This window comes from Perna viridis, chromosome 10, assembly GCF_037379345.1.
Source record: "Perna viridis isolate PV_CMFRI_1.1 ecotype Kerala chromosome 10, ASM3737934v1, whole genome shotgun sequence".
Taxonomy (NCBI): Eukaryota; Metazoa; Mollusca; class Bivalvia; order Mytilida; family Mytilidae; genus Perna; species Perna viridis.
The window spans coordinates 4722038-4733623 of record NC_142454.1 but is presented as its reverse complement, the minus strand read 5'-3'; the positions used below and the strand labels follow the sequence as shown (position 1 = coordinate 4733623).

The 11586-nt window shown below is 32.7% G+C and overlaps 1 protein-coding gene across 5 annotated transcripts in view; it reads right to left on the bottom strand.

Annotated features, from left to right (window-relative positions):
• Nucleotides 1-489: 489 nt before the first annotated feature.
• LOC148604229 (glycine receptor subunit alphaZ1-like) overlaps nucleotides 490-11586 on the bottom strand; it is a 19368-nt gene continuing 8271 nt past the window's right edge. For 4 of the 5 annotated variants that reach the window (XM_088547801.1, XM_088547803.1, XM_088547802.1 and 1 more), the window contains 7 exons: nucleotides 11475-11548; nucleotides 7904-7971; nucleotides 7240-7466; nucleotides 5938-6020; nucleotides 4374-4505; nucleotides 3570-3952; nucleotides 490-2560 (listed from right to left, as the gene is read on the bottom strand). In XM_088547801.1, the coding sequence (XP_088403927.1) occupies nucleotides 2375-2560; nucleotides 3570-3952; nucleotides 4374-4505; nucleotides 5938-6020; nucleotides 7240-7466; nucleotides 7904-7971; nucleotides 11475-11548 (1153 nt within the window). In that variant the 3' untranslated portion in view covers nucleotides 490-2374. The remainder of the gene's footprint in view (nucleotides 2561-3569; nucleotides 3953-4373; nucleotides 4506-5937; nucleotides 6021-7239; nucleotides 7467-7903; nucleotides 7972-11474; nucleotides 11549-11586) is intronic. The other variant, XM_088547804.1, reaches the window with a different exon arrangement.

Sequence of the window (11586 nt, the reverse complement as noted above, 5' to 3'; positions counted from 1 at the left end):
ATTGATTTAAAATAACAAACAGCTAACTATGTTAGAAATAACAGCTCAAAGTTATCCGTTTTCAAATATATAAGACCAATAAAACTTGCACTTGTAAGATAGTTTTCAAATGTAAGGTTGATAAAACTTTCTCCAATTTTTGACGAATTTCCATACCGCTCGACCAGGTGATTAAAAATAATTTGATTCCATAGGGGATTAAAAAGCCTCCTGCACTAGATTTATTCCATTGGTCAAATGTAAGGTAATGACCTCCCACCTGACCGCCATTCGTCAACTGTTTGAAATCGTTAGTATGCGTATAAATATAGTTCGGATGTTTTGTGATAAATTATTCCGCTCCAATCATTTCATCTTCACGTGTCAAAAAGAAAATGATATGTTGATATTTGCGATATTTGATATTTACTTCCGAAAGGGTTGTGGATGGGGTACTCGACGGAGAAAATCGGGAAAAATAATAGAATGAGAGAAAGAAATACGTCTTCAATTTCCCATTTCCTTTATTGATATATAGATTCTCCTCAGTTTTTATAGATTACAAGATTTTTACACTCTCCATAATTAAAACAAAGGTTTTTAACTATCTCGAATGTATAGATATTTTAATAACCAATAATGGCAATTTACATAAACCTCATAAAACCATATCAACCGGTAAAGATCCAATTAAAAGGTGGTTTCGGACTTAAGTACAAATCCATATAAAATTCAGACACTTCCTATGGTGGAGGTGTTTTTGAGGTTACATATATTACAATATATGTAACAATAGTCTGTGTTAATATCTGTATTTCTGATAATAATGTACATTCATTTCCAACTAAAATCAACTAAATCAAAGAAACGATAACTCTTGCAAAATGCAAATTTCATGCACAATCTATATATTGCTCAACTTTAAAGTGCAACAAACGAGTAGCAAACTATGACTGTTTATGTGATTTGTACATGTAATTGTTGCTGAATGAGAACCAAGAGTGGATTTTGTCATGTCTGAATCACCGACTGTTTGATTTTATGACGACTGTTACTTAAAGGCTATTTGTAATTATTTCATGTGGATGCATACATATACATATACATATTTTTGGAAACATTTGTTTCCGATATCTTAACAACACTCCAGAGCTGTTGATGTTTTTCAAGTAAGTACAAAAGATGCACTATAACGATTGACCTTGGGTTATTTATAATACTGAAATATGTGTAAGATTAGGATCGGTTGAGCGAAGCATGTCGGTCATGATCACATGACTACATGTAAAGACTAAAATGGGTCATTATAGTGGATTAAATAAACTATTTTTTAACGTATTTGTCCAAATTACTTGTGACCTTGTGACAAACATATACTTCAATTTGAATCGTTATGCTCTTCGTGGATCATTTGTATATATTATGAATTTCTTATGATTGTTAGGCAATAATAGGGTAAAACGTTTAAGTTTACAATTAATGTCATTGTACTTGCAAAAGTATGTAATGTAATTTTATTGGCGTAATGTATAAGGCACAATCAGTAAAGAACATAAAAAGCGTAAACGTAAGACAAACATTCATTATAAAAGAGATTTACATTAATGTGCCATAATTGTATGACAAAAAATCGGTATAACAATACATTTTAATTTCTAATGGAATCCATCGTGTCGATTGTAGGAAGAGTTTTCATTTTTGTTTGATTTTTGCAGAATTTAAACTGATAAATATTTGAACAAGTGATTAACAACATTTCGTTATTAAACGCCTCCAACAGGTGTTGGGGCTTTAAACATTTATATCGATGAAAGCAGAAGACAATATATATTGTATTATAATGAATGTGAGAAACTAAAAACGTATTAAACGCACTTTGTGATATATTCAACGGGGAACATAGATAATTGAAAATTACTCTTTTGTATGTCATAATGACATTGTATCCTAACTATTTGATGGCACATTTATATAAATAGCTTTCAATAGCTCATATAATACAATTTTGTTGTCACCTTGTACAGATCTTCTTCCGTTGAAACTAAATGGAAATTAAATAAAAGCGATATACACTGAGCTGATCTACACGAAACGTTACAATAACACAATTCTGTATGATAAAACTGAAGCTATTTCTCTTCATTCCGTAGCAGTTTTCATCTAATTTAAACTGAAGCTATCTTTACAGATGATTTTAGTAATAATTGTACTGAGATCAGGAACATAAAATACACAATATTAAATATAAATGCTTTTTCATTTTTCACCAACATTTGAATGAATCTTATTCACTTTAGATCTGTACATTCAACAACAAAAAATGATTCTATCTTTTCAGTTGAATACATATTTATAAACTAAAGTAAAAGGAATGTCAACAAGCGTGATGTTCCTGTCATGAACACTCTTTATATGCATCCTTATGAACTGTACAGGTCTTCACAACATGAAAGTAAACAATCCAATATATCAAATTAAATAAAGTAAACACGGTAGGAAAGACAACTCTTGATATTCTATCAACATTACGAGCTTTCTCTCGATTTCCCATATTCTTGAAACAAAACCCTGATGTTGGCTTCTGAAAAAAAATGTACAATTTATTTCTAAAAATTGTACAAGCTATGTTTGATGCACGTAACAATAATAGTTCACGGTCTTTATAAAAATATAAAAATGGCCAACTCTGCATGTCTATAACCTTCAAATTTCTACAACACTGCAAAGAAATTCAATGGAAATTGTGTTTTGAAAGGAAGTAATAAGGCCTTCATTTTCTAGTTTTTACTTTCATCTCTAGTGCATTGTGATGGACATTTTGGTCACTTACAACAAAGAAGCAACACATTTGGTCTACGAGCATGTATATCATTTTTCGTTGTACAAAAAAAAAAGAAATCATACTGACCAGTTGGAGGTATCTTTTTTTATCTTGCAACCAACACTTGTTCTTAATTTGATAAGACATAGTTCAAAGCTCATAAAACGACAGACATCGTAAAAGAAGTAATAAACACATGGCCAACATTTCGTGCAACACATAGGTTGTGTCTATTCAAGGATAGGAAGAAACTACTCGTATTGGAATCGATACAAATTGCGGAAAATCCATTTTATCATTGTTTTACCACGGGCTGCCCATTTATGTCGCGTTGTTTTAAATAACGACATAAATGGCCAGCCTGACGAAAAAACATTAATAAAATGGAGTTTCCAAGATTTGTTTTTAGTATTATTACAGCTGTAATGGCAGCTCATATTATGAAAAAGTGTTACCAAAGTAGTCAGAATGTATTTTTGTCTTTAATCGGATATTTGCCTTACATATACAAAGTGAAACCTGCATAAACCGAACTCAGAATAATCCCAATACCTGTTTAAACATGACACTTTTTAACGTCCATTTATATCAGTTAAGGTATATTTATAACCTTGGTAAACAAAACATATGTCTAAACCGAACAAGTGGTAGAGTCCGGTGTTCAAATTAGTCAGGTTTCATTTTATATAAAGTGCATAGTTATCCTTGAACAGCCAACTTCGTCTTTGTTACAAAAACGATCAATTACAATCTTTGGAAAATACCATACCATACGTCTCTGTGGAGAGGATTGTGTTCTTATATCATCAACTGCACCATTTCTAGTTGACTCACGCCTCCTCTGTTGCACTCTAGCTAAAACATTCACGTATGCAAACTCTATCAAAGCGGCGAATACGAAGCAAAGACACGTCACCATCCATATATCAATTGCCTTGAAATAGTACATCTGTGGTAAACTTGTACTCTGTGTGGTCATCGTTAGAACAGTTAATAGACCGAGAGAAATTCTAGCCGGTGTTGCATCGATACTGATCCAAAACGAGACCCACGACAAGATGACGATTAGACAAGATGGAATGTAGGTCTGTAGAATATAGTATCCGTAACGGCGATTTAGTTTAATATTCATCTGCACACAGGAAAAGTTAACTGAAAACGGAAAGAAGTTCAATTGTGAAAACTGGCTCTCCGCATTTATTTTAAATCGCAGCCCCATGTGACATATCATGACAGATTCATAGCGATTGGAATGTTGAACATGTAATTTACACAATATCATGCACGCTTAGGATTCATGACTTGCTCATTATAAAATATGTTGATTGTATGAAATGATTGCTAATTACTTTAATAAATGAAGTGTATATATTTCTAAGAAATTAAAAATATGTATGATAACCGGATTGTTCCTAAAGTTTTAACTGGTTTTACGGTATATATTATTTGGCTTTGGGACAGAATTTATATCGAATACCTTGCAGAATTCGTGATGTTTAGTAATTTATATAATAATTCATACACACAGGCATTTTTTAAAATACGTTTTGTTTTACTGTTGATACAAACTTACGACCGAAATACGTTTTATCGCATTTGAACAAGATAACATCCCCGAAATCGAAATCAGACAAAATTATATCTTCTCTTTTCTCTACTGCCTCTTCATGCCAAACCAATCTGATGATCTCAGTCGTATAGCCATCTATCAATAAACAATAAGAACTGTGTCAGATTTGGTTAGCATTCTAGAACAGAAGGTGAAATATATCGGACAAATATAATCTGTTATGAATATTTTGTTCAAGTGTTTTTAAGCGAAAATATAGGGTTTATATCAACATGGTTAAACATATGCTACCAAGTCAACAATGTTTCACGCATTTCTGTTTGATTCTAATATTGATAGTTCAATGTTAAAGTCTTTATATTGATTATAATGTGTGGATAAATGTAAAAAGATTATATCAAGCTTTATGTAATATGTTTGTTTAGATCTAAAACTAATAAAATGTAATGTGTCCATACATTAGAAAGGACACAGCCATAAAACATATAAAGCAGCACTCGACATTTAATTATTATTCTGAATACTGACACACACACACACACACACACACACAGAGAGAGAGAGAGAGAGAGAGAGAGAGAGAGAGAGAGAGAGAGAGAGAGAGAGAGAGAGAGAGGGGAGGGGGTATAACCCAACAAGGCGACTTTGCTCACTTTCAAACCGCGAGAAATTGCCAATCTTTAATTTTCGATACTCCAAAAACCTTACATTAACATGACTTCATAAATTAACAGAAAATGCACAACTGACCCGCAAAAATATTGACGTTCAAACATATGTTAAAAAGGGGCTGTTTGGGTTTTTTCAAGGGAAATAAACAGCCATAACATACGTGTGAATAGCACTAAACATGAGCGTCATTTCATGTCCAAAAATTATTATTTATAAACTTTTCCGAACAGTGTTTCATATAACTATATAGAACAACTGTTTAGATTACCGTCGGCTCCTGCTTATGTTCATATCACAACTCATACGTTATGCCAGAGCTTGCCGAAACTACGCAGACTTTTTGTATCGCGCTAGAACTCTAACAAGTCTGCTACAAGATTGAAGTCATCACTACAGAAATTTTATGGTCGTTATCATGAACTCGTGGATCGTTATGGTGTATCCATCAGCACCATGAACACTGATTTATTCAACGGGTCATAGTTTTCCTTCCCTCGTTTGTCTACCCCGGACTTGACTTTTTATGAGCAACTCGACGGGTGTTTCTCGAAAAGCAGAGGACGCTTACCCTACCGGTGCACCTGGTCCATGCTCCCGGTTTTTAGTGGAGTCCGAGTTGCTCATTTACTTTTGTTACTTTGTATGTATGATTTTAGTTACTTTATGTTCTTTGTTGTGTATGTCTGTTTTCCATGTCTGGTCTTTGTCCCTGGATTACATTCTTTTGATTACCGCTATAACCTTGGTTCCCTTGATTACTCTTATATTGTTTTGACATGTCTATAACCACGAAATATAAGTCCGAAAAAGTTTATGCTCCACATAAGTGTTCTACTGGTTTTGTATCTTTCTAGCTTTTAGCCGTAAAATTTCTAATTAATTATTGTCCACTTACAGCTTTCAATTATTAGAGGACATATTTGTTGATCTAATGGGTACTTAGTTAAATCTACATCACAGGTGAACTTTCCAGACACCCTGAAATAGCAGTTATTGGAATAATTTGGAGTCTGTTTTACAATTACTTCTTATGAAGTTTTGAATACTTAATTTAGGCTGATAACAATAACCAATTATATCACATATTTAGAGTAAAATAAATATTTTTTGGTTTATGTATTGCTAGAGACTGTTAAAACCTTATCAAGATTGTTATCGCTTATACTATATCGCATACCCGATATCACATCCCTAGACATTACCATACCTTATTTCGCATTATACACATAAAACACTTGACGTATAGTTAAAATATATGATATAATGAACATGACATGTCAAAATCTGTATCACTTGCGTTGTCAGCCCTCGACGTAAACCACCCCGCGGCCGATGGCCTCATGGTGATATAGGATTCTTGTGTTGAAACGGTTTGTGATACAGATATTGGCATGTAATATTCAGAATGCATATACAGTATCTGAACCGATCCGAAAATTACGATACGTCATCGATCACCGATCAGTTTTTTGATCAGTCATCGATCTGTCAAATTTATACGGTGATCATTTCCATTTCCTTCAGGTCAGCACATATTATTTGATTCAAAAAAATAAATTTAAGGTCGACTTCGGTGACAAATGTGTCCACTTTTTCCAGAGGCGAATATAGAATATCATATTTCACGTAGTACTAGTGCGTGCTAAAACTATGCAGCTTTTTGTTATATGCTAGACTTCGTTTAATTAGGTTTCTAGAACAATGACAGCTACAATATTAGAATCATTACTTCCAAAATCACGAACTCGTTAATCATTATGATGTATTTATCATCATAATAACCGATTTGTGCCATAGTTTTCCTTTCCCCTTTTGTCTACCCCTCATGTGGCATTTAATGATGAACTCGATCGGTGTTTCTGAAAAAGCAGATGATGCTTACTCTACGGGTGAACCTAGTCAATGTTCCAAAATTTCGGGTTGTTCAACTACCTTTGTTTCTATGTACTTAGCTTGTTATTTCTGTAATGTCATGTTCGTCGTTGTGTCTTATGTGAGTCTATTTTCCCTGTCTAGTCGCCATCTTTAGATTGTATTCTTTTAATTCATGTTTGAATCTTGGTTCCTCTGATTACAATGAAGAACAATTGTTTTTCAGTTACTGTATTTATAGAATAAAAAATATTCATATTTCCTGATTCGATAAGGTATTAAAACAATAATCATATTAGTAAACTTTGAAGTAAGAATATTGTACCTAATGCTGTACAATATTGAGCCATCAGGTTTTATATGCATCAGTTTATTTGGCACCACAACTCGATGAATGTCGGCCTCTTTTTCATTGAGAAGAAATATATCAGGTACCCACACGCCATTGATAGACTTGTGGTTCAGTTGAAATGCTGTCATTCCCGGAACGGGAGTATACGATAATCTTGGATCCTTCCATCTTTGTCTCAAAAAGAAACTCATCGAAAAGTCCTATAAAACATTAATGTTTTGGTTCGTAGTTTTGAAAGACAGGAATTTGACGATATTCACCAAATTTACTAATTATATTTAAAAGATGGCAGTGAATCATTGACGTGTTGGTGAAAAGAATAAGGGAAATAATCAAGTTTACTGACATTTGAAATTTCATTTACGTGTACTTTATCATACGATGCGACATTGTGTTTGGTATTTACAAGAATAATGAATTAATTATTAATTAAATAAGACGTGTTTAAAAAGCTTTAGGTTGCAATTTTGTGCATGTAATTACATTGCTACTAACAACGAAAATCATGAAATATATACTTAAATACAATTTGCAATATGTATATTAACCTACTTCTGCAAAATGTGTTTTGTCCTTGGAAGAATAAGGAAGCCTTGAACAAACACACCTATATATTGTTTTATGTTTATTTACTCACATTAGACGAATCACTGATAGAATCTATGCTGAGAATGAAGAGCTGAACCGACACAGTTAAGGGCTGACCTGAAAGAAACAATTACATATGATGAAGTATTAACGAATGAAAATAATGAACTAAACTAACTTAAATCTAACATTAAGAGGTATACACAAAATAAACTACTTCAGGGTTTGAGAGTTGAATATCAATTAATCTGATAGAATAAAAACAAATAAAACAATATAATTATGCCACACCATTCAGAACTGTTCTCATGTAATTCATTGCCAATAAAGTCATTGTCAATAAAATAATACCTTACCAAATATTCTTGAAAATGTTAATTCTAGAAATATCACAAAAATGAAATAATCAATAAAAATGTCTAAAACATTTACAGACTTTGTTTAATAAATTACGTTGATGTGTTGTCAAAGATTTTGTTTGGTTAGCAAAACATCTTAAAAATGATTGCTAGGGCATATTCCCGGGTGTATCCCATGAGGGTAAAATAAACCAATATGTAAACATGGCAAAGAGTATATTACAAACAATAGATGCGATGGGATGCTTTTAATGAGTTAAAAATAAATCACGAGCCTGAAAGGCGAGTACCTTATAATAATAAAATAATAGTAGTTTATAATTCACCTACTTATTTGTGTGACGTTTTCGAATCAATCTTTACGTTCATATTATGATAGAGTGTGACTGGCTAGAAGTGATTTAAATTTGTCTAGGGTGTATGTATACCGGAGATGATGTTGATATCGAAGGTTAATGTATTTGCTAATTACCTTTATTTTAAGACAGAAGTGTTTTGTTATACAGATGATAATAATTTGAAGGCAATAAAGATATGATGATTAATTGGAATAGTGAGTAACTAAAATATGATCACGATGCTTAAGTATGCCTAGATTTAATGGGTACAGGGAACTTGTTCAAGCGATCTGGGCACGAATAATAATATTTTATGTATTCACGGTCAACAAATATTTATCCAATCTAGGTATTGTTCTATTTATTTCCTCCATAATAAATTTCTCAACCATTTAAATTCTGAGACCGCAGGATTGATGTTCGTGTTGTGAAAAATTGGCAGAAGAAAATCCTAGAGAAATATTATGAAATTATCGAAATGTATTTTACGGGGAACATTCGACAAATCACTTTTACTAATATGAAATATATAACATAACAATTAACGTTTGTGTAAGGGTCAAGTCTTTAAAATAATGAATTTCACCATCATACATATTTTATGTAGACGTAGAGTCGGTAATCAAATTCTCCGTGATGGTACGTTTTGCTTTATCTCTATTTGGTGATTGGTGAACAATCCTTTTTATGATCCAAACAAAAACAATTAAATTGCATCTAAAACAAGCTATAAAACGGTACTTTACTAGAAAGAAAAAATGTTGGAAAGGAGGCATTTCGCTAGTTATTATTTGTCTAATCCGTATCACAAGTAGTGTATATCTTTCTTTACAATAGAACATGCAACTATCACTATTACTGCTAATATAAATTGAACCATGGAAGCAATGACATGTTTATACAAAGGTTTAGTGCGTGTTCAAGAGTAATACCGATACAGTTGCTAATTGTTTATAGTGTGGGTTGAAACTTTTTCGATGTAATGCCGGAATACCAGGCTTCAGTGCAAAATTAATTAAGAGTCTTCTCTTTCAACAGCTCTAATGTAAATAGATAGTAAGAAACTTGAACTCGGTAACAACCGTAAATAATGTATTGTTTCACAAAGTATAGATTACCAGCTCAATAAAGCTGTAACAATATTGGTGTTTAACGTTCAAATTAATTCGACAGAAAATCAAGACAATACATTAAAAAACGTACATTTTAGTCAATACGATACTATAACAACTAAACAATGAAAGGTTAGAACTAAGTGTGTATGTAAAAAGCCGTAGATAATGAACAAATACAGAACTGATGGAAATGAATTCGCAATATTTGTACTTATATCGCATACATATCACATATACATTTGCAATATTGTATGGGCAATAAATAGCAAAAATGTGTAGACAAAACACAAGACTTTTTTGTGGATTTTTTTCACTGGGTCCACACGTGCTCGCGTCATGTATAAATTTATTAATATTTCGAGCATGATTGGTCATTTTATTTACTTACAATTATCAATAAATTATAGTATCATTAACGTTTCAATGTTTATTTCATGTGACGATCTATTGTACTGAGAACACCATACATATCCATAATCGTTAGCTTCGTCAAATATCATCACCATCACAGCTGTTTCATTTTAAGAGTAAAGAGTATATATTTTGGTCGTATATACAAACAAAACAAAACGAAACTCATTTAATGGAAATTATTCGATAGATTACCCCATTTTGTATAATTTCGAAATATTTATTATTAAATGTTTGTCTTAAATAGTGTATACAACAGACAACTATTGTGGTGTTCAAAACGTAGAAACTAGGGAGTTAAATAATAAACACTATTAACATTTTTTACTACTGCTTTATGTTAATGTTAACAACAAGATACACGAGTCATTAAATTTGTTCAAATAATGTCCTACATGCGTTACAACATCTGTTTGATTATTAAGGATTCTGGTCGTGAATGTTTGAACTTGAGATAAAGGATACTACAGAGACTGTGAGGTCAGCCTCATATCTTGACTTACACTTAGAAATCGATGGTAAGGGAAAACTATTGACCAAACTTTACGACAAAACGTGATGACTTTTCATTCAGAATTGTCAACTTTCCTTTCATCCGTGCAACATCCATTCAGCACCTGCGTATGTAGTTTTTATATCACAACTCATACGTTATGCCAGAGCTTGCCGAAACTACGCAGACTTTTTTGTATCGCGCTAGAACTCTAACAAATATGCTTCTGGAACGGGATTATGTTCCTACAAGGTTTAAGGCATTACTACAGAAGTATTATGCTCGTGGATCGTTGTGTATCCATCTGCACCATGAAAACTGATTTATGCAACGGGTCATAGTTTTCCTTTCCTTGTTTGTCTATCCCGGACTTGACTTTTTATGAGCAACTCGGCGCGTGTTTGTGCGTGTTTCTAGAAAAGCAGAGGACGATTACCCTACCGGTGCACCTGGTCCATGCTCCCAGTTTTCAGTGGATCCCGAGTTGTTCATTTGCTTTTGTTACTTTGTATGTATGATTTTATGTTACTTTATGTTCTTTGTTGTGTATGTCTGTTTTTCATGTCTGGTCTTTGTCCCTGGATTACATTCTTTTGATTACCGCTATATCATTGGTATCCTTGATTACTCTTTGAATGTTAAAGCACGTTTGTATTTTTCGATTTTTTTTTTTTTTTTTTTTTGGGGGGGGGGGGTGAAAGTTTGATGATATATGATATAGCAGAAGTCGAAAATAAACTCGATGTGTGACTTATGGGGAAGACTAGTATATAAATAATGACTGCCTCGAAATGAAAATTACGCACAATGTCGCAACAGCAAAATTATGGCAACCATTCAGAAGAAAGTACATTACAACATTTTCTTTTATTCATGCATTTTGTTGTTGTGCTAAAATACCCACCGATGCTGAATCCCGGAGGCAGTGTTGGATCATAGCTTGAATTGAATATTAACTTGAATCTCTCTTCAAGCTCTCTGAAATGTATACATTCACAGAAATAAATCGAAATCGA